This window comes from Brachionichthys hirsutus, chromosome 8 (assembly GCF_040956055.1).
Source record: "Brachionichthys hirsutus isolate HB-005 chromosome 8, CSIRO-AGI_Bhir_v1, whole genome shotgun sequence".
In the NCBI taxonomy this organism is placed as follows: Eukaryota; Metazoa; Chordata; class Actinopteri; order Lophiiformes; family Brachionichthyidae; genus Brachionichthys; species Brachionichthys hirsutus.
In genome coordinates this window covers 8,047,788-8,071,452 of record NC_090904.1, presented here as the reverse complement: position 1 = coordinate 8,071,452, position 23,665 = coordinate 8,047,788, and the positions used below count along the sequence as shown (strand labels likewise).

General features: G+C 43.6%; 3 protein-coding genes across 3 annotated transcripts in view; 2 read left to right on the top strand and 1 right to left on the bottom strand.

Moving 5' to 3' along the window:
* srgap3 (SLIT-ROBO Rho GTPase activating protein 3) overlaps nucleotides 1-7,451 on the bottom strand; it is a 35,722-nt gene extending 28,271 nt beyond the window's left edge. The window contains exon 1 of the mRNA XM_068742973.1: nucleotides 7,388-7,451. Coding sequence (XP_068599074.1) covers nucleotides 7,388-7,451 — 64 coding nt within the window. The remainder of the gene's footprint in view (nucleotides 1-7,387) is intronic.
* Nucleotides 7,452-10,990: 3,539 nt separating this feature from the next.
* Nucleotides 10,991-14,973, top strand: thumpd3 (THUMP domain containing 3). The gene is made up of 9 exons (XM_068742772.1): nucleotides 10,991-11,239; nucleotides 11,388-11,465; nucleotides 11,549-11,977; nucleotides 12,195-12,325; nucleotides 12,493-12,562; nucleotides 12,673-12,788; nucleotides 12,890-12,994; nucleotides 13,130-13,253; nucleotides 14,446-14,973. The coding sequence occupies exons 1-9, from the start codon at nucleotides 10,991-10,993 to the stop codon at nucleotides 14,704-14,706; spliced, it is 1,563 nt and encodes a 520-aa protein (XP_068598873.1). The 3' UTR covers nucleotides 14,707-14,973.
* A 1,216-nt stretch (nucleotides 14,974-16,189) lies between these two features.
* On the top strand, nucleotides 16,190-23,029 carry LOC137898212 (prostacyclin synthase-like). The gene is made up of 10 exons (XM_068742223.1): nucleotides 16,190-16,257; nucleotides 16,776-16,899; nucleotides 17,214-17,389; nucleotides 17,856-17,999; nucleotides 18,424-18,551; nucleotides 19,446-19,627; nucleotides 20,408-20,543; nucleotides 20,880-21,061; nucleotides 21,436-21,587; nucleotides 22,817-23,029. The coding sequence occupies exons 1-10, from the start codon at nucleotides 16,190-16,192 to the stop codon at nucleotides 22,965-22,967; spliced, it is 1,443 nt and encodes a 480-aa protein (XP_068598324.1). The 3' UTR covers nucleotides 22,968-23,029.
* The last annotated feature ends 636 nt before the right edge of the window (nucleotides 23,030-23,665 follow it).

The following is a 23,665-nucleotide window of genomic DNA, read 5'->3' as shown; positions in this document are numbered from 1 at the left end:
GGGGGGGGGGGGTTAAAGCTGAGAATAAGACATTATTTATTTTTCTGAAAGCCTCAGAATTCTCCTGCAGTCACCTGAAAAGATCAGTGGTGATGCACTGGTGCAAGGCTGCAGTGTAAGAGGGCCAAGTGAGGTCCTGGTGCAGCGAGGTAAAACTGGAGCGCTGGCGTTTTCTGCAGAGCACCCTGAGGTGAGCAGGTGATATCGAGTCGTGGGGCGCAGCAGGCAGCCAGCAAGAGAAGGTGAGATGGGCCACTGCACTGCAGGACTATGAAGCTAAGATGCTACCTATAAGGAGGCCTGATTGTATACAAGCCTTCTTTATGCAATGAATAATACTATGTCTAGATTCCAACTGGGTTTTTAGTTGTACTGTCTGTAGTACATATTGTATATTAATGCAGTGACTGTGGAGGAAAGAACCACATGTCTCTATGTAATAAAGGTAAATTCTATATCATGCACGCCTCAGAAGGCATTTAACACTGTGGCATTCACATCACCATGCAAGAAGACACAGAGCACGTGGACAAGGGAACACATCAGACAAAAGCCCCTCTGAGCCAAATTTCACGAACCTAATCCCCAACTCAGCTCTGCAGCATATGAGCTCAACACTGCAGAGGCAAATTCACACTAAAAACAGAGACAAACCTGTTCCAGACCTTCCTTCACTATCCCTGTCCATCGTACCGACTCTCATAAATCAAGTTCCAGTCGTTAAACTAATCCCAATTCTCTGGTATTTCTTTTCTAGTCCCTTAAAAAAGACTAACGCAGGTTTGGATTGGTGAGGACGTGCTCCTCTTGTCTCTGCAGGTTCTTGTCTGTCTCATCCATTCTCTGATTAGTTCAGATGGCTGCAGCGCCGGTGCTCAGAGATAAGACAGCAAAGCTGTGGCCAATCAATGGCGGGAGCAGAGGTGAGCTGAAGGTGTGTCCGACAGCCAGGTGCCAGCTGTCCGTCTCCAGATCATTATCTGCTGGTTTATGCACTAGATCTCCTGTCAAACTAAAAATCAATCCTGACTGCGGTGACAAAGTTCAGCATCTAAGTTTGTCTTGGGCACCATTTTCCACAATGACATACACCGATGTTGTGTGCTCTCATTAAAAACAGACTTCTCATGCGAGTCTCCAAAACTATTATTTAAAGGAAAAACGCAAAGTGTTTTCTTTCCCTTTTCCTTCACAATGAAAGGAGAAGACACCCCACCCTCCCCCCTCATTGCTGCCCCCTGACATTGATTTGGTTGTATTGTCAAATTGAGTCTGATGCTTCGAGGAAGCGTGAGCGACAGCAAGCAACAGCTAACCCTGTCCATCGTTGCTGTATTCCGGTTCCAGCTCTGCAAGACCAGCCTGAGAGGTATTGCCATGGAAACAGAGGTTGTGCTCTAGTCCCCACGGAGCCGCTCGTTGGAGGAGAGTTGCAGTCTGATGGCAGGAGTGAGTGAGGAGGAATAGAGAGAGACGAGGTATAGATCTGTCTATATTTCTGAAACAGTCAGCCACAACGAAGCGGCATCAACAGATCCAACAAAGACTAGCGTTCAATGCTAAAACAGAGAACAGACATACTTCTTTATATGGAAACTTAAGATACATTATGATGGTCCGATCCTAAATATTTGATTCATTTACCATGAATTTCCAGTCTTAGAGTTTGAATGTTTGTCATGAATGAACATCTTTCTGTTTTGGGTCATGTGTCAGACCAGCCGAGCAACTTAAACATCTCACTTTGGGCATTAAGAAATGTGATTCAACTTTTTTGCAGATCTTAGAAACAACACTACTGTAAAAGAATATGAATAAAACAATCTAATAAATGAAATGATCAAATAAATGAAGATTAACAAGCCGAGCTTTGGTCCTCAGGACTAATGAAGCTGCTGTGCCACATTTGCTTCTATTTCTAGCATCAATGCTGCTTGAGAGGGATTCGTGGGACCTAAATAGGTGCACTCTTTAATGATCTAAAGTAATTAGTGGGACGTGTATTACTCTGGTACATAATTAAGATAATTTAACAGGTCCCATGTCTACACTACAAAACCATAACCAATTACATCCTCGTGGATTACCTTTTCAAACGGCTGTAACTCGCCTCTTATGTGTGTTTCTAAGGTTGCTGCAGGGTGTTTTCATTTCTTCTTTTGATCTATGCTGCATCTCAAATGGAAGTCTGTGCAGCAATAAAGCAGAATAATGTGTCATATCAATTGATACAAATTTAAAAAAAAAGCCTCCCAAGTAGATTTCAGAGCTCCAACAAACAGCAGCTAATTATTAGACTGAACACTGAACACTTGCCTCGCATATAAAATTCTGAATAAAATGAAAAGAAACACCATGCACTAACTGACACCAAATAACTAGGAGACTGTTTTGATTTTGTATAATGGAGTATTGTCTATTTATAAGTGTCAATACTAAACCCCAAAAAAGAAGCATTCTGAGACTGTGTTAAATAGAAATCGGTGCCTGGCCGAGCGCACATTTCATGAAAGGCTGATTATTTGTTGAATCCTTGTGGAACAAACTCTCAGTTCATCAAATGGCAGCTGTCTTCATTAAAGGCCAGCAGAGCCGAGTCAGCAACAAAACTGTGATTTATGACAGGAGATTGAAGAGGGCAGCTAAATCTGATTGTAACAGCCCGTGAGAAATATAGACATTTTGTCAAACTTAAGCTTCTTCTCAAGTTTCTTAAATTAATTTTTACAAATTCATAAACATGTTTGATGACTTTCTTTGAGAGAGTTTAATGAGAGCAACTAACGTCACTCACATGAAGTTCCGCTTTTCAATAAATCCATAGCCCAATCAATCCAATAAAGTTTGTAATAATTTCACATTTGAGGGGATACAGCTGTCATTCAATGCTAAATGCTAAATGATTTAATGCTGAAAAAAATAATGAAGCTATAATAATATGTTAGAGAGAGTATGAAGCTCATTAGAAACTGGCTAACTGTTTAACATAAGGAATGGCAGCATTTTTCCAAACCTTTCTGACTGTTTTTGTTAATGTCGCCGAGTAATCTCAGCTGAGTTTGTTACACAGCATCACGACTGTTCAGCGACTCACACCTCGCGAACAAACCAACACCTTCACTCGGTCAGCAACGGGTTTTAGTGAACATGCTGGCAGCAAGATCCTCGTCAGCCACTGACTGATGAGTGACGAATCACTTCTTCAACTCCCAACCTGCCAGCTTCGTGCCACCCAGCAGGGCGTCAACAGCCAACTAACAAAAATGATAGCAGTATCTGCTCTTCAGACAGATTTCCCTTTGCAACAATGGACCTTCAGATTACAAAGACACCACCGGCTGCATTCCGTAATCATTGCTGCTTTGACAAAAGAAAATGAAAAGAAAAAAACCCACCAGGAGTCACTTCCTGCATTTCTCTCCCTGTGCCGAGCATGCCTGTAAAACCTGCAGCAGAGACGCAGGTTTTACAGGCATGCGACATGCCAGTTCTTATCGGCGTTTAAGAACGCATTTCTGTCTGCTAAAATAAAAGCGCTTCCAATCATGCAAATACAATACATTTGGGCAGCGAGGCGGATCATCTGCCATCTCCTGATGGCATTTTGCTTTAAATGATGTGATTTGTGCCACACAAGGACTTGGTTGAAATCAAATGGCAAGTTAAGAATTTAAATAGCCGTTCAAATAAAATGATATCACTTAAAAATCTGACATAAAAAAGTAGGCATTATGATACACTAAAATGACACGAAATTGCTCTCTTACAAAAAACATATATTCACGTGTGTATTCTTGCAAAGGATAAGAGTGAGTCCTCTCGGAGGTTTGCAAGGATTAAATCACATAGAGATCCGTTGGTGTGCTTCCTGCTCTATCAGTGTACGTATGTGTATGTGTGTGTGTCTGACCGGTGTGGGGGGACATTACTTTGTGCTCTGCTGGACAATAAACAAAAAAAAGAAATACATTGTATTGATGTCATGATGTCATGTTGCCGATGGTTATATCAAGACAACCCTCATAACCCGCATGAGCTAAAAACAATTACAGCCAATTTAATAGGAAAGCGGTTTTGAATGCACCAAAAACTCAGATGACTATTTAAAGCTTTGATTCCACAGAGAAAAAACATTGCACTACTATTACCAAGGGTGGCGTGCTTGAAAATGAGAGTGTGGAAAAAATTGTGATGCTCTCCTAGAACAATAAATCAGACGTTCAGCAGAAGATTCAGGGACGAACAATGTGACAGGACAGATTCTGACCTGAGCTAAAAAAAAAAAATGGAGTCTAGCCAGTGTGCACATGCATTAAGCCTTAAAAAAAAAATTTTTTTTAAGAGATCAGGCTTGTTTTAGAAGCATTGTCCCCACCTCTCTTTACTATTATCCCCATACCTCAACCAAAACCCGCCGTACTTACGTTATTATTGCTGATCGTTTAGTTCATACAGATCTGGACGTACAGGTTTGTGCTCGAGCCACATTTTAGTGTAACAGCCACGGGCATAAATATCTAAACAGCTGCTGATGGCCCAGCCTGAGAGCAATGTTTCCCAAGCTTCCTGGCTTAAGCTGCAAAAAAGAGTTAGCAAAAGAGCCCAGGGCCCCTCAGACAGTCTCTTGCTGCTCAGGGTGCAACCGCTCTCTATTGAGATGCTAATGTCGGCTCGGCCAGCTGAGCAGCTTGAATGAAGTGAACACCATCACCTACATCCTTCAGGGACCTCAGCTCTGGCAGATCAAGAATGCATTAATGGCTGCACATTCAGATTTTACCAGTGCTGTGTTAATACAGTGGACCAGAGGAATTAAATACGACATGATGACATGTAAACTATACTTGGTGATTGAACCGTTTTTCATGAGTCTTCATCCATAACAAATGAAGCTATGTGATCTTTTTTTTGACCTAATCAATGACTCACTGGTGATGTGGCCCCTTCTGCTACATATACATTAACCACAAAGCAATAAGTCAGAACAAGACAGGTGCAATTTCCAAACTGAATTTCATTACGGCTCGCTGAATGCCTGCCTCAACACAGACTATCACCATTGTTGTGGGGCGGTGGGTTCTCAGGGGTGAGCCCTCCATGTCTGCAGGAGCAGCATGCTCCATAAATTAACATCCTTCCTCCTCACACAGTTCAAGGGCCCTCGCTAATGCTAACAAAAGCACCCAAAGCCCGGCTGTGTGGAACAGGAGCAAATCCGCCATTGACAAAGACGACTCTAGGCTGAATAATTCATGTCTGAATTACCAAAAAAAAAAATGGAAGTTGTTCTGCAGAACGAGACATGCTTACATGTTAGGGTTTGATTTAGCATATTACAATACTGAGAATCTACCGGGAGGTGGAGGTTCTGTAGCAATGAATCAGAAGCAGAAGCACCATAAACACAAATAAGTATAAAACTCCGGCTGCTCATGCTGGGTGACGCCCAGCTCTGGACTGCTATGTGACTCCAGGGATGATCGCTTAAGCCCCTCGGGCAGATTAATAGTGAAACCACTGCCAGTGACGGCATTAAGAGCGAGTCCCAGCCCAGGGATTGAAACCGAACTTTGCTCATAACTAGCCCACTATAGAAAACACATGCCTCGTTTCTACATTACACAGATGAATAACCTGTCGTGTTTAAGTATCTTGTCTTTATTGACCTGGGTCACCGGCATGTCATGTGTTAATATCAGCATCCAGACGTCCATCCGTTTTCAGCCACGTATTCGCCCTGCGGGTCACGCGTGTTGCTGGAGCCTGTCCCAACTGACTACGGGCGAGACGCGGGGTACACCCCAGACACTTCGCCAGGGCATTGTTTAATGTCAGCATGGACTTATATATATATATATATCTTATTTCAAAAGGCCTGCATGAGTCATCAATGGTTTCACAGTTTATCTGAATATGTCAACAATAAATAGCAGATCCTTTCTCCCTCATATATATATATATATATATATATATTTCCAGTTCCAGTGTCACTGAAATAAAAACAACAGGAAAATAGTGTCCAAGATCAGATCCAACAAAAACAACTCCTTAGATTATAAGATGAGTATCACCATTATGGTAACCGATGCATCTCTGCGTCATTCCTAATTGGAAAGCCATTGTTGGCATTTTGAGTCATGTATTTATCATCAGTCGTTTATGAGTTATCAATACAATTATGAGTACCGTGATGACCGTTCTGTATTTATGTTTTGTCCAGATACAGTACAACGTCTTCTCAAATCAATGTATGTGACTGAATGTGCATGATAACCATCTACATATTGTCGAGAGTGCAGTAGCCATCTCTGCTACTATCACGTGACCCCTTAAATATTGCCACCCCCAAATAGATATTTTATTCTCTCAGATACAGATGTGGATTTCGTTGCACCTAATGGTGGTGCATCATGCTTTGGCAACATCTGGATTTCTATTTGAATTTATCCCTTCTTATTTCATTGTTTATATTTTATTAATCACAAAGACTCATCACTGCCTTCAATCGGCCCTTCCTTGGCCTGAGGTCCACCCCCCACCACACAAAGGGTCGTCAAAAATCCATTTACAACTGTTTATTAGATCTCTTGCAGACAAGTAAATAAACATGCAACCACAACTCTCATATTGGCAGAGGTGACAAAAAAATGTATCCACAGCTAAATCATTCACGAACAAAACGTTTAGATCAACATCATGTTTGTAGACAACAGACTATAATCCATCGTCTATTAGATAATTAGAATGCTCAAACACTAAGAAAGTCAAAGTCATGAATACATCAAACAGGCTGAGGGGTCTAAAAAAAAGGGTGTAAGAGCGGTGACATTAAGCCTCAGAGTGTTTTATCTGGGTTGCCAGGTGAGAGGAATGACAGAAAACAGCCAATCACTGGCAACGAATCAAAGGGGGGGGGGGGGGGGGGCAGAGTGTGTTCATGCATGTGGATTAAAACTGAAAGCACGATCAGAAGCCCGTCAGAAACCGTGAATGTGGGAGATGAACATGTATTCAATCTATCCCCACACATTTGGGCAACATCCCTGCCCACACCAGCCAGATGTGCAGGCCTGGCCTCCAGATGTGAAGGAGCGGATGCAGCCTGCCGTCCATCCATCCGTGCATGGATTTCAGTCAGCAACAAAGCTGCAGAACCAGTATCCGAACCACGGCACGGGCTGGCTGTGGAATAAAGACGCGCCCTAGTCACCATGGCTGCGCTGTCACTGTTTACCTGCTGCAGGGTGAGTGTCGTTCAAAGGTAAACGGAGAAGCCAGTGCTCCCTGTTTCAACACAAGACGATGCACCGGAGGAAAAGGAAGGGACAAGGGCATGCACGATGACAGCCGCTGGGTCCGCAGAGGCGACCCCGGATTCACGCCGTACCTTTCACTTGGGTCTCGTAGTCCGCTATGATCTCCTTGTCTTTCTTCAGTTTGGTAGAAGACATCTTTGCTCGGGTTGAGGGTGACAGCAGTAAGTCGAGGACTCCTGGTCTGAGATGTGGATCCCCGACTTGTGGTTGCAACGCTTCCTTCCTTCCTTCCTTCCTTCCTTCCTTCCTTCCTTCTTTCTTTCTTTCTTTCTTTCTTTCTTTCCTATGGGTCGTGCATTGAGGAGAATAAAAGCTTAAATCTGCGGATTTGCTGCAATCGAATACTTCAAAATAACCCTTTCAAGGAAATCGGTGCAAAAACAAAACCAAGATTGCATTTTTCTTTTCTTTTCCTCCCTGTGGCAGAGGAACCGAATCCTCCTTAATGTTCGGCACCGGCCAGGTCAGGCGTCAGAAGGGAAAACAAAAAGGCGCAGACGAGCTCCGGACTACGCGCGCAGCGTGATGGAGAGAGCGACGCAGCGCTGGACGAGTCCCCTGGTCCTTCTGTGGCCCGAAACGAACACGCGCGACGTTCCGACGAGCGACAGATGATATCCGGTCCCTGACAAATCACGCTGCAGGGAAACGGGAATTTAAAAGCTCGTCACGTGAGCCTCATGGCAACCACCAGTACCCGCCCTCACACACACGCACGCACACACGCACACACACGCGCACTCTATCGTTTTTTTGCATAGTCAGTAATCAGCTCTGCAATGATTACAACAGTAATCCTCCTCCTCATGAAAAGGCACAACCTCCATATTCACCCCCTCGACTAACCCCACAAGTAGGGGGGGGGGGGGGGGGGGTCTAGTAGTAAGAGTCCCGGACAGTCCACAACTGTGACGTCACTCCCCTCCACAAACCAACACCAGGACACCCAGACACGAGGACATCAGGACATCAGGACATCAGGACACCAGGACATCAGGACACCCAGACACAAGGACATCAGGACACCAGGACACCAGGCTGGAAGTCCATCATCCTTTCTTTCTGTTTCAGTACGGTGCGCTTCATACCTGTCCTGGATGCCAACGCTTCCTGTTGCTGATCAAACACTGTTTTTGAGGTGCAGCAGGTGTAGATCATTCATTCATTCATTCATTCATTCACTCATTGAAGATGAGACAATCTTGTCTTACTTCAACCGCTTATCTGGTCACAGGTTTACACTGGAGCCTATCCCGGCTGATAGGGATAGGAAGGGGGGGGGTACACCCTGGACAAATCAGCCGTTCACTGATAACTTAGGCTGCTCATATATCTTACATATAGATTTAATAAAACAGGAAAAGGCTGTTTGTCAGGCCTTTTATATTACCCCCCCCCCCCCCCCCCCCCGCAAAGGAGCAGAGTCATGGAGCGCAGGCACAGCAGCTGTGAATGTGGACATTCAGCATCGACAGCTGGGCAGATTGTGCTTTTGTTTTTGTTTACTGCACAAAAGTCAGGGGCGGCGCTCCGTCCGTAGTCCCTTCATCGTCTCCCACCGTTCCTGCCTCATCAGCCATCTCAGCGGCAAAGCCAGGAAACTGCAGCCGCACTGCTTTTACTGCACAAAGATCCACTGCGACATCCTTTTAGTCGTCCCATCTGTAACACAAGAGGAAGGAAATCGCCTTGAATGTTTGTTGGATGCAAACTATAGTGTGGAGACACTATAGGCAACAAATTGAGCAAAACATTCTTGTTGGAACATAATGTTCTAATTACGACATGAAGCAGCGACAACCAAAATATGCTAGACGCCATGTGATTTATTCTGATTACGACAGCGACATGAATATTAGACCACTCAGACATCATGAAGTAAACCACTTAAAATGTGTAGTGAATATCAAAAAAGAATCAACAATGTGCTTTTTCAACAAGCTTTAAATTGAGTTGCTTGGGCTCTCATATCACTCATGAAAGATTGCATCTTTTTTTCATTTGAATTTTTTGTGTTGCCCTGTTTGAATCTTCACATTGGCAGTGCATAACTGATTCCCTTGTTCCGCACCATCCGGGCTGCTACGTGAAGCCTTATGTAAATAACGGGCAGTAAATGCTGCAGCTGGGAGAATGTGAGTGCAGGTATCAGACTTATCTACTATGCATTTCTTTTTTTTTTTTACAATTTATTGATTTAAAAAAAATGTAGCAGCAAATACCTACCCAGACATATTCTATCTGTTACAGTGATAACATCTGCAAAGAACTGGCGGCTTGTCCAGGGTGTGCCCAGCCTCTCATCTGTAGACATAATCTTGGCATTCTTTGATGATGATTTTACTTTCACCGCTTAAACATGACCCACGTTGACTCACTCTATTTATATTGTGGGCTGGTGGTTGTTGCTTATCTCTAAATCTCTGTCAGCCCAATAGCCACCCCACTGATTTAAACCACTGGTATATGTGAATACAACAGAACAGGCAGAACTGTCATATTGTTTATATGTTGTTTGCTTGGAAGGTCGAATCAACGTGACCCAGCACAAATACTGTAGTTACATCATGGCGCCCTCTGTCGACCACTTACAGGAAAGACGTTTCCGGAAGTAAAAGCTAATTAAACATGACCCCCCAAAACATGAAATTTAATTGGCTACCCCAAATTGTCCATAGTGTCTGCGTTATGCGTTGTATATATATATAATTTATACTATTTTTACTTGTTTTTTAAATAGCTAGTCTTCTTTGAACTCTTGTTTGTGGTGACAGAGAAATAGCTTCAGCTGAAATTAAATCCGTTGCGTGTGGGAACATAAGCGGCCAAATAATCGATTTAAATTTTCAATCAATGGAGAATGATTCCGTTCAATTCAATTGTACAGCGTATAATTAATTATTAACACAATGTTTGGTCAGATTTTGAGTAGATGATGCTTTTATTGTGATAGATAGAATTCGGAAGTCTGCGCGCGGAAACAACAGGAAGGTTCTTCTTCTTCTTCTTTTTTTTTTTTTAAACAACAGGAAGTAGATCGCCTCGTGTTTGACAGTCGAGCTGTTCGAAGACAACTGACCAGGCTTCTATAGTTCAAGCGGTGGGCTCTGCAGCTAAATACACTTCAGAATGTGACGTGTCTAACATATGAGCAGAAATAGTTGTAAGCATTACTTCTGGTTTTTTTGCAACTTTTTTGCTCACCGATGCTAACGTTAGCCGGCATCGTTATCATAGTAGTTGTTTTGATTTGGTTAGGCTGCAGGTTTATTCACGGTGTTTCGAAAGTAGTGCTAACGTGCTTAAATATGTTAATACCCAGTAGTTATCTGAAACACGGTTGTCCCATATTAATGATTCCCATTATTAATGATGATTAAGTCTTGTTGTGTTTTTCTTTTACATGTCTAGGGACTGCGGATGTAAATTAGCATTTTTGCTAAAATCCGGCACATTTACATCTATTATATTATTTTGTAATGATGTCCATTAATGTGCACTGTCCCTATCAAATAAATAAATGAATGAATGAATGAATTCTGTATATATAAATGTTTTTGTAAAATACACACCGTTGACTATTGATCTTTCTCTTTGTTTAGGCCACTGAGCTTGGAAGCACCTGACATACATCATCCAGTTAAATCTCTGCGTTAACTACGAAAAATAGAGGCATGTCCTCCCAGAATGATGACGCTGCAGAGGAGAGCTCCAGCACAGTGGGATCCTCCTCCTTTACCTTCTCTGCTGAGAATGGTGCCCTCACTGGAGACACCTTCACTGTCACTATTGGAGCAACTGTGCCCACGGGGTTCGAGCGCACTGCTGCAGAAGAAGTCGAGGAGAAAATTGGGGTCGCTGCATGCGTAAGCAAGGATCGAGGGCGGATCTACTTTCCAATAACCACTGACAAGCTTTCCCAGGTAGGCTCGGTAGCATCTACCAAGGTGTTGCTCATCTTAACGAAAATCATTTTAAGCATTGCTTTACGGCTGGGTGAATGTTGGAAACTGCATTGTAATTCTGACAACGGCACAGAAAACCTTAAATCAACTGTCCATCTTTGTGTAGGTCCATTGTCTCAGGTCTGTGGACAATCTCTTTGTTGTGGTTGAGGAATATGATCATTTCCATTTCAAAGAATCGAAGGTAAGCTCCAGCAAACTTGGGTTTGAATCTGATGCTAAATTCAATCTCATCAGGGTAAAACGTTTGCTGCTTGCTTTGTGTAGGAGGAGACCTTGATGGAGTTGCAGCAGCTTGCCTCCAAACTCCCCTGGACCAATGCCTTAGAGGTTTGGAAGCTGAACCGCACCCTTAAAAAGAGGAAAGGCCACCGAAAAGGGCCAAATGGCACCAAAGTGAAACCTAGCAGCGAGGATGTTGAAACAACCGAAGCTAACATTGACCAGCGAGAGCTACCTGAGTCGGCACATTCGTCTGAAGGCCCGATGAAGGCGGAGAGCTTGCCTGACATGGCGTCTAACTCTCAGGCCTCAGGGGAAGCAGCGCCCGAGGCCAAAGTCGTGAGATTCCGCGTGACTTGCAACAGAGCCGGCGACAATCACAGCTTTTCCTCTAACGAGGCAGCCCGAGACTTCGGCGGGGCTGTGCAAGAATTCTTCCAGTGGAAAGCTGACATGACAAAGTTTGACATAGAGGTGAGTTTGTTTTTCTGTCTGGACCGATGCAGAGTGGATATCTCTGCATCGGAAGAGAACCGCTGGTTGGTGACATAAATTTGCAACGCATAGACTATTTATTCCTGAAGGAGCAATGAAAGAACTAAGACAATAGTAAAATCACACTATTATTATTATTATTAATTCTATAGTAAAAACGTATTTGTAATATTGTCTGTGTATGCTGGTACTGTAGGTGTTACTAAACATAAACAAAGAAGAGGTAGTGGTCGGCATTGCCCTCACCGAAGAGAGCCTTCACAGGAGAAACATCAGTCACTTTGGACCCACAACTCTGCGCTCGACGTTGTGTTATGGAATGCTCAGGTAATTCTGCAGCACCTCGAAAAACCGTGCGATCCCGACCAGCTCAAATATCAGACGCTCATGGGAGGGGACAGCTGTAAAAGAATCGGGGTTCCATATGCTGACATCTGTAAAATGCTAAACTGTTACCAGGTTCGTGTTGCACTGACTCTGCCATCTGTTGACAGACTTTGCAAACCACAGGTATCGGATATAATAATTGATCCAATGTGCGGGACTGGAGCTATACCACTGGAGGTGAGACGGAACGCTGTAAATGTTTTCATGTTTCACTTAGAGAAAAACACAAAACAGCAGCACTACCTCTCTGCAATCGCCCTTCTAAGTGCAACGTTTTTCTTCCTCAGGGGGCTATTGAATTTAGCAGTTCGTTCTACGTCGCCGGGGACAACTGTGACATGGCAGTTAAACGCACAGTTAGCAATATCAGGCACATGGAGAAACGGCGGGCAGAGAAGGGCAGGTGAGGAGCTGAACAGCTGTACGACATACAGATGTGGTTTTCGTGTGTGGAAGAGGATTTACTGTAATCGTATCAAATCTGGTTTGAATCCTTTTAAACAGTGCATCTGGACTGCCCATTGACACAGTGCAATGGGATCTCTGCGATTTACCCGTGAGGACCAGCTCTGTTGACATCATCATCACTGACATGCCCTTTGGGAAGAGGTACCTTTAAAAAAAAAAACACGCTTCCTAGTGAACTACACGCTTCGTTGAACAGTTTCTAGGAATTTAATTAGGGAACATTGGATCGATCTTCATTCCATCTTAAAAATACATTTTACTCTGTGTGTTTCGAAGAATGGGCTCTAAGAGGAAGAACTGGGATCTCTACCCTTCCTGTCTGAGAGAAATGGCCCGTGTGTGCAGACCAGGCTCGGGAAAGGCCGTTTTGTTGACGCAGGATAAGAAATGCTTTTCCAAGGTAATTCATTTTGAAAATCTGCAGAACCGTTTTTATAATTCAAATGAACTACAGAACGAGTCTTGGCCTGCCAACGTCTTCCCTGATGATCATTGACAGAAGCGTGTTATTTATACAACTGCCTTCCTTGTAAGCCTCGTTGTTCGTATAGCAGCATCAGAGCAGGGAAATAAAAATCAACAAACTACAATTTAAAAATCTGTAGCAACCGTTGCTAGAAACTCGAAACGCACACAGAGAGCAGACCTCCTCCAAGCAGCTCGTTCCCCTCCTAACTGGATCTACACCGTCCACATGGTGATCTGGATCAGCACTAAAAGGTTCTAAATTATTCTTGGTATCTTTAAACAACCATGAAAAGTAAACATGAATCAGAGTTGATGTGTATTTGTAACAGATTTTTGAATCCATCAATGGAGTTTTCAATGTTAAAATGTAATATTCTTTACTGACTCCATTTTGGATCAGATCCGGATGGAATCCGGTGGTGAGATAGAAGCCCCCACCCTACATGACTCTGTTAAATGTCATAAATATCCGTCAATAATCAACCAAGATATTGAACACATTTTGAAGCTCCATTGTGCAATGATCACATAGCCCCCCCCCGCCTCGGCGGCGGTAATAAATGCCACGTTTCAGAGGCCAAGGAACAAATGCAGGATTCCTCGTCACGCCTTGAACTGGATAATCTTCCTGAGAAGTCCCTGAACTTAAAAGGTGAACACACACCGACGGTATTGTGTAACGCGCTGTCAGTTTCACACCACGGGAGAGATTTGCATAATCAGGAAATGAATTACGGAAAATATGCTTTTTGGATCCCACGCATTGAGGCACGTCTTCCTTGTGTGTGTCCTTCCAAAGGGGGGGGGGGGGGGGGGGGCTCAACTTCAGGTCATGAGTCTTAAATTTAAATCTTTTCTATGTGAGTTTCCCCCCAAATTTGTTCGATTCAACAAGTGGAGTCATTTTTAAAGACTGTTTGCATCTTTCAGCCTGTTATGATCCGTCTGCTTTCGTGCCGGGTGAATTTATTCTGAAATCTCTCAATAATCCCTCCACATTTTTAGTCATGCAAAGTTTATCTCCGGGTCAGTCGCTGGAAAATACTTTTCATCAACTGTATCTATACGATGTGTTTTTTTTACACACTGGCTGCTTCGCCCTCACGGACTGATGTCGTTCCCAGGCCGTCTCCAGGATGGGAGGACTGTGGGGGAAGCTGTGCACCGTTTGGGTCAACGTCGGGGGTTTGCATGCTGCCGTCTACCTCCTCAAGCGGACCGGGGCGGCGTTTGGCCAAACGCCCGAGGACGTCTATCCATCACAAGGAACCGTTCATGCACAGGGAGAGAAGGATGGAGAGAAGGATGGAGAGAAGGATGGAGAAAAGGGTAGAGAGAAGAGTGGAGAGAAGGGTGGAGAGAAGGGTGGCGAGGAGCTCTCCTAAATCGCGTCCTGGATTTACAAACGAGGGCCTGCAGGATTACCAGTATTTAATTACCAAACCGTTTGAGTTAAGAAGTCTTGCTCTTGACTTTAGTTTTGGTTTTATGTTCCTGCGTCAGTCTCTCCCGTGATCCCTGTTCAGAAACCTGCTTAAGACTGTTCCTGTTCTTACCTCAAGCCTTCCACGTCGGCTCGGTGGGGGGTGCGTGTTGCCGTTTGTTTTAGTTAATAAACGTTCAAAGAAAAGCCATGGCGTAATGGAATCAGGGGGGGGTTATTAAAAAGGCATTACTGTATTTATTTACAAATTTGCTTGGGAAGATTTTGTTCCCCGAGTGCAACTTTAGTTCCTTTTTGAGTTGGTTGTCAAACATTACTGTTGAAGATCAATAAATTCTCATGCAACGTTTGACAGTCAGGAGTCGGTGTTTCCTCCTTCGTTGATAATGGCGGTGATGCTCGTGGGCCAGATATCAGGCACGTGTGTTGGATAATGGCTGGGTCTGGTCCTGGATGAGCTGGCGTCTCATCCGGGGTGTACCCCCCCCCCCCCCCCCACTCGATATCTAACAAAAAAGAAGTCAAAACAAACATTGGTCAAGTGTGACGTCATACAACAAATATTTGAACAGAAACCTTCCGTCTCAAGTTTAAAAAAGGACATTTTTAAACGTGTTTTTTTTTTTTTTGTTCCACATCAAGTAAAATGTTCCGGAATAATCCACAGCACAGAAACGAGCTCGTTCCGCTTCACGCGTTCTGGCCCAGAGACGGAAGCGGGCTCCTGTTTGCGTGACTCAGGTCGATGGCGTGACTCGCGTGATCGTCTGCAGGTAGGTTCACACGTCCCACGCTGGCGTGGGGGGGGTTTACCATGAAGGAAAAATCTGATGAAATCACCGCGGAGGAACGTAAAACAAACAGGTGGGCGTTATCTCCGGGGTGAACAGAGTCATTCAGTAATGATGAAATGTGGATCCGTTCTGGATCGGACCTGTTTTCAGACAAATGTGGAAAGAACCGATTTCTACCATGTAAACTCGAACGTACCGGTAATTGATTCCAGCCTAATGAGTGTACATTAGAGCCCCCCCCCCCCAAAAAAAACAGGTGCGATGGGCCCCGTTCATTGCAATTACAGTATTAAACTGTGAAATTAATGTATTTTTTTTGGAGCAGTATATAAAGTTTTTTTTTTCCCCGGCCATGAAACGTGACTGGAACCCCCCTCCACCCCCTCCTAACTTTTTTCTACGTCACCGCACGTACTTCGTCGCCCTGCTGTCCTCCTGTCCCGCAGTGACGTCACTGGGCGTGATTCTACTTCCTTGTCAATCAACCGGCTGCTTCGCGTTGTCTGAAGAGTCCGGCGTGACGCAAGCGTGGATGAGAGGAGGCGATAAAAAGCTTTCGGGCCGAGCTCTTGTCATTGATTCTACAGAGCGGAGCCAACGCGCACACACACGCACGCACGCACGCACGAGATGATCTGGACCATTTTTCTGCTTCTTCAAGTTCCCCTGCTTTATTTTATTCTCACGCACAGATCGAGGTAAGTTTTGGTTTTATTCGCCTGTAAGCGGCGTGGAGCGTTCTGACATTTAAACATCTAAACATTTAAGCATTTGAACAACGATTACATTAATTTTTTTGTTTTGATTTCAAACGCGCTGGTGGTTTCTCTAAACCAGCCTATAATTAGAGCTCTGCGGTGATAATAACACTCGTAAAAAGAGTCACCACGCAATCACACGCATGTATTTAGTCTGTTTATTAGGTCCTCCCTGCTCCAGTATGAGGAATGTGGTTCAACAACTCGTGTCCCTTTTAATGTAACACCTCGTTGGCTTTTGATTCCTTCATGCTATTCTTAATCAGGTGTGAAGTAATGGTAAAAATCCCTGTTGATTTGTTAAGCTTGACCTTTTATAGCCGTAGTGTCACGGTGAAAGGTCAATCGTACAAACTATGCGTTGCTGTTCTGTTTTTGTACCATGTTAATACGACATTGTGCAAAACTGAGATACATATGGCAAAAAAAAAAGTATCCTTCCTGTTCTTTCCCTTTAGATCTAAAGGTGACCCCCCTCTAGACAAAGGCGCTATTCCCTGGTTGGGCCATGCACTTGAGTTTGGCAGAGATGCTTCAAAGTTCTTGATTCGAATGAAGCTGAAACATGGCAACATTTTCACAGTGAGTCGAGACACAATGTACCTTTAACCCAGCAACAGTGTAGATTTGTTTTTAAACGATCCTTATCATTTCCAGTGCAACAGTTCAATGTTTTAGTGGAGGTAGATGAAAGCACCCTGACGTAAGACTGTGGTTTGCGAAGATATTATTAAACTTGATGAACTTTGCCATGCAGTGCAATTTCAAAATATTGAGCGACTGGGTATTTTGCACGTTTGAAGCTCTTTCTATATTCACTGCATTTTCTAAAACAGTTCCACACTCAGAAAAGCTTGTGGTTTCTCACACATCTGACCTCTTGCGCTGACCCACAGGTGCGTGTTGCTGGCCGCTACGTCACGGTGTTGCTAGACCCCCACTCGTACGACGAGGTGATCAACGACTCGGACTCCCTGGACTTTACTCGCTATGCACAGGTGCTCATGGAGAGGATCTTCAACCTGCGGCTCCCTCGTCACCAGCCGGCAAAAGCAAAGGCATTGATGAAAAAGTAAAGTCTTTAATGAGGTTTTACTCCAGACTGAAAGCCTTTCCAGTGTATTTTCGTTTCCACGTGAAAGTAGAAGCCACATATTGTCATGGAACCCCCCCCCCCCCCCCACACACACACACATAGAATCACTGGAGGTGTTTTCCCGAAACACTTCCTTTTATTAGAACTCGAGTTTAGAGCTGCTTTTCTTTTGCTCACTTGTCTGAACTCGGAAATACTGGCGCATACCCAAGAAAGGAGGCAAAATCGAGCACATTATCTGACTGCTCAACCTTCCCTTCATAAATGTACTACATAAACGGCCTCAGTTCTGTTCCCTCAGGGAAAATAGGAAGGGTTGACAGTTGTCTTTGATAAGGCGCTACTCAGTAATTTCACTGTCACCTCAGCGGCCATTAGTGTGACATCAGTTAACAATTGCAGCCATTTATTCCTGCTTTGCTGCAACCCTTTGAATCCGCAGGCACTTCCTGGGAGTGAATTTGGGCACCCTGAACGGCACCATGAGCAGACATCTTCAGGCCGTGCTGAAAGCGGAGATGCCTCAGAACCAGAAAGACTGGAAAGAGGAGGGGCTGTTCAACCTTTCTTACAGATTACTCTTCAAGTAAGAGAAACCCCCACCAAACCCAGGCCTCCCACGCACACACACACACACGGGCGCTCTCGTCATTGTGTCGAAGGCATCTGTATTCGGGTCAAAAAGCATCGAGCTAAACAGTTTACATGCAAGTCAGTCCTGGCCTCGTGTTTGTTAACACAGCAAGAAGAAAAATGCAGGACGACTAAACTCTCAAATACAAATAATGTCCGGTGTAACGGGAGTTTTGTTTTCGTCTCGCCTAAAATCAACAATCCAAAGTTATCCAGATCTTTAAATGTTAAACCACTTATGTTAACGCTGTGTTTACTTTACACTGGATGTTTAATCATGTGAGAAAATACAAGAGCTCAGGCAAAAAAAAAAAAAAAAAGAGGCTTGGACCAGGTATCTTTGCAATAGCATAAAAGTACCTGTGGTTTCTCTGCAGGGTGGGGTACCTGACACTGTTTGGTGGCGAGCAGAACAACAACGGCACAGATCCCTCATTGGTGTATGAGGAGTACCAGAAGTTTGATGGACTCCTAACCAAAATGGCGAGGGCCACCCTAAAGACAGGTACGGAGATCCCTGCAGCCACGGAAACGAGGCCGCAAGGACTTGTTTGAAATGCTCCTCTTAGACAGGGTGTTTGGCTGTGCTTGTACTGTAATACATACTATTGTTTGACTGTACTTGTACTGCTCTGACATTCTATCTAATAAATATATTCATCATCATGGAATGAAAGAACTATTTACGGTCTTAGGTCAGGAGCAGGACAGACCGTGACTCAGAGTCGGTGTCCTCACTGTTCACACGTGTCGCCGTGTTTCCACTGATGTGGCGTGACATCACTGATGGGTGTTCCCTCAGATTTGTTTCACGGTTGCCATGGCGAGTTTAAATTAGTCAGCTGCTGACATGTAAATATTTTCGTGCACGTCATGCGTTATCTTGCGAATGATGGGTGGAACGAACGCATCAACAACACACGCAAACAAATCAAACACCAGACATGCGTTTAACATTACGCATCTCCAGACAGTAAAGTGAGAAATGTGTTTAACAATAAAACTCAGAAGACACCCTCTCCCGATGCAGTATTACACATGTACCCGGCGTTCTCCTCATTCACATGCATTGAAAACTCAAATGTGTCTTTTTACGCAGAAGAAATCAGTCTGTCTGCAAGTATTCTAATCGATATTGTATAATAGCAATATATGATGTTGTTTTTAGGATATTGCTCAGGATTTTAACATTTCTGTGATTCTCATTTTGCAAAAAAAAATAACAAAATTGACGAGTATTTTCATATACCTTCATCAATTTGTATGAAAGCATCAACTGATTATCTGGCAACGGTGATATTATGATCTTTTTCCTGTTTTCATTTCAACAGTTTTCATATTTATTTCTGTTGTATGTAAAGTATAGTTCTTTATTTGTCTTTATTTTATTTTTTTGCAGAGGAGAAGAGGACGGCTCAGAATGTTCGGCAGAGACTGCAGGAGCTTTTGGCGTCGGCGGGTCGCGCTGAGGACTCGAGGTCGTGTTCTTGGCTTCACGCCTACAGGCAGCTCCTTCAGGAGGAGGGTGTTGATGAGGAGACTGTGAAAAAGGCCCTTTTGATGCAACTCTGGGCATCACAGGTGAGCCAGACATAAAAGAGAAGAAGAAAAAAACCCATCTGCGCAAAGTGAAAAGTGAGACGGATGATCCAGTAACGAACCCACTGGAGTCTGTCAGCTTGTTTGTGGGCTTCACAGCAGAGTTGGTGTTGAAAAGACGTCGCTCGAGAGCAGCAAAACTCGTATTCACCACATGAGGGTGCTGTTCACCTCTGCTGTCACTGCATTAATCATGCCGGGGGGGGGGGGGGGGGCTTTTGAGTCATGAGTTTAGTTGTCGCTGAGTCAGCGTTATTTTCCACACAACTGTGACCATGTACTGCCCGTACGTGATATACTCGGACATACGTGGGTTTCATCAGGTAACTACGGTGAAACAATATTGCAATATTGGAACGGATTAAGATCTTTCTGTTGTTTACACCTTGGACCTGCAAACAATCCGGTTGGTGTCGCATCGTAGTCGGATATCTTTGCATGGATACACGCGTGTTGTATGTGCACTAATACTTGTGTATAGTAAATGAGCATTAACTGGCTTGTGTAGTGCATGGAGGTTTCTATTTCTTTATTTAGTGATATCTCCACTGGGATCATTATTTTAGCTTTTTTTCTTCTTTTTTTAAATCTCAACGTGTTACATTTTTATTTATTAGTTGTCCTTTGCTGCAACTCTGGGCAACACAGATATGCATTATTATTATTATCATGGGTATCATGTGAATTGCTGTCACTATGCAACACCAGAGGGAGCGAGACCCCCTTATCATCGTCACCATGTGAGTCTTTCTCTGTTTCCAGGGTAATGTTGGACCCGCTGCCTTTTGGCTGCTGGGCTTCCTGCTGACGAACCCCGAGGCTGTGGCAGCGGTGAAGACGGAGATGGAAGCCTCTTCGCTGCCCAGGCCTGCCAGGACCGCCAGGACCCCTGTGTTTGGTGAGTGCTTCATCCCAGCTGGAGGGAGAGACACATTTATTCACACTGGATTGTTCCTGTCGACAGTAAGACGGCGTGGAAGCATGCTGCAAATCCATGAAATGACTGAAAGTTTTGTGAATAAATAATTTTCACACAAAATGCACAGAATCACAATTCTCTGCAAATTGATGATACTTTTTTTTTTTATGAAAGGGAAACTTATTATATAGATGAATTCAAATTCAGGCAGGGTTTACAGGGATGCATAAACCCCATTATCTACAAACATTTGTTAAAAGTAGAGAACTAAGGCTCGACTGCCATTAGCCTCATTTCTTTCTATTTCTGTTCCAGATAGTGCCCTAGAGGAGACTCTTAGACTCACCGCGGCCCCCTTCATTACCAGAGAGGTCGTGCATGAAAAGACCCTCCACATGGCTGATGGTCAAGAGTACGTGCTCAGGAAAGGAGACAGGGTGTGCTTGTTCCCGTTCAACAGCCCTCAGATGGACACAGAGATTCACCAAGAGCCACAGGTCTGTGCTTCTGCTTACTCGCCCCCCCGTTGGTTCCTCAAAACCTCGCTGTCCCGCCAGCAGGAAGTGCACTAATTGTATTTGGAATTAGTTGGAGATCAAGTTAATTGTCATTAGTCTAGTTGTGTATGTGCAGTGGATTCGAGGCCTACACAAAGCTGACCGTGCATTACCCAGTGAAAGGTCACACCCAGACTTATGGACCGTTGGGGGATTAGCCGAGCATGGGAACAGGAACACGGCTAATGCGCGTGGGAGGGACTTTCCGCTTAGGCTGCATTCAAATACTCTGTCCAGCAGAAATAGACATTAAAACCTGCAGATCGTTGTTTCCATCCAATATCTGCGACTTGACAAATGTCTTTCCTCTCCAGAAATACAAGTACAATCGCTTCCTGAACGAAGACGGATCAGTGAAGAGAGACTTCTATAAAGGAGGGAGGCGGTTGAGATATTACACCATGCCATGGGGAGCGGGGACCAATGGCTGCGTTGGGAAGCAGTTTGCCATCAACACCATCAGAGAGTGAGTGTCCTGGAAGGGGTGCATCATGTACAGTCGTGTTCAGAATAACAGCAGTCCAACATGAGTAACCAGAACAATCACAGAAAACCAAGAGACCCAAAGTTCACGATGGGCGTGCTCCTCATTCTGTGTAATTGAGTCATTGATTGAAAGGGGCGTGTTCAGAATAATAGCCTGTGGAAAAAACAGGCGTTTTATCTATATCTATTTATGGACGAATGCTGCTCTGAAGAAAATGGGCTCCATGCAACACAGATGTGTGGTGGTTATACAACGAGATATTAGTTTAGTGATTCACAAGAAAAACAAAATTGTGAACAGCCCACTATTTGTTTTTCTTTGTTTTCTATAAAGTAATTAAATAATTGAATTTTTTGGTTTAGAATATAATACCGTATTGGCCCGAATATAACACGATGTTTTTTGCATTGAAATTAGGCTGAAAAAGTCGGGTCGTGTTATATTCGGGGTCTAGACATTATACCCATTCTGAACGCTAGATGGCGCCAGATATCGTTACAACGAATGGTGAACTGAACTCCCCAGGCTAAAGCAAACGCCTATCATTATTTTATTGCAATGTTTTTCTTTATTTATATGTTGTGAGAGAGAAAGAGAGAGAGTGCAACTAGGAGACAGAGATATGCGAGCGATAGGAGGAAACGGAGTTTTGTTCAACAGTGCAAGTAAAATAAAGCAGCTTCAGTGATTCAGCACGTCTGGCCGGCGTCCATCTTGTGTTGCTGTGTTTCAGCCATTCATTTACAAATGTGATTGCACTTTAGTTCACATATTTAAATGTTCAGATATTAAGATGTGAGACAGTTTTTGCATGATTTGAATGTGGCAAAATAACATGCTTTTTCTCTCTAATTTATTGTTATAATCATTTGTTTCAGATGTACTGTAATTATTTTCTGTATAAAAATTGAAATTGGTGTTCAAAAAGTATTTTCTCAAACTTGAGTCTTGAAAAAGAGGGGGTCGTATTATATCCGGGGTCGTGTTATATTCGGGCCAATACGGTATACAGTTTTCAAATCCATTGAAATAAACTATTCTGAGGAATTTTAGCATTTCTCTCATTTTTAAGCGGAATACTATTATTTTGAATGCAACTGTAATTTCATTACATCAAATGCTCCAAAACAGAGGAGGATTATTTTGTTTCAAATCTAACTTCTGCTTCAATGTTCTAACGTCATCTTTCATCTGTGTTTACCCTTCAGGTTCGTTTATATGCTGTTGACTAGCTATGAGTTGGAGCTGTGTGACCCAAACGCCCGGATGCCGGCGGTAAACGTCAGTCGTTATGGATTTGGGATGCTGCAACCAGAAGGGAAACTGCTTGTCCGATATAAACCTCGGAATGCGTTCTAAAAACATCAAACGCACAGATTTAATGCACATTTCAACACATGGAAAATGTTTTAGTGTCAATATTCCTTTTTATACTTTTGAACTGTATATATTTGTTTATTTATATTCTACAGATATAATTATTTATCAATAAATGTACATATTTCAATATGCATAATCTTGTGTTGTGATTTTTGTCCAGTTTTACAAGACGCGCAATTAAAGCCAGTTGACTTTGATTTATCATCCTGCGCTGTCATCTTTGAGTTAAACTGAATTAAGAAACTGACAATTGCTCCAAAATAAAGACTTGACCCTTTGAGAAGTGGGGAAGGTTGGCCCGTTTGAGTCTGTGTATGTTCAATAGAGACCATGCGCATAATGAGGGAGACTTGCCTGTTCTGTAAACAGAGCCAGCCACACATCTGTCACACTGACACCGGCCGACTGTTTGCAGAGTGAGGCTGAGTGGAAAGTTTAGATTTATGTGTTGTTTGGAAAGCACCTGATCACTGGCCAGCAGCAGATAGATGCAGGCTGCAGCTCGGCTTTAGGAAGGAACGTGGAAGAAATGGCTGCAGTTCGCACTCGTTTTAGTTTTCACTTAAATATATGGACACTAGGCCACAGTCGGGGACTTAATTCTGTGTCTTCGGTGAGGAGACTTTTGTTTAGATGAATACGTTTTGTATGTATCTGGTCAACGCTTTTAAACTTTT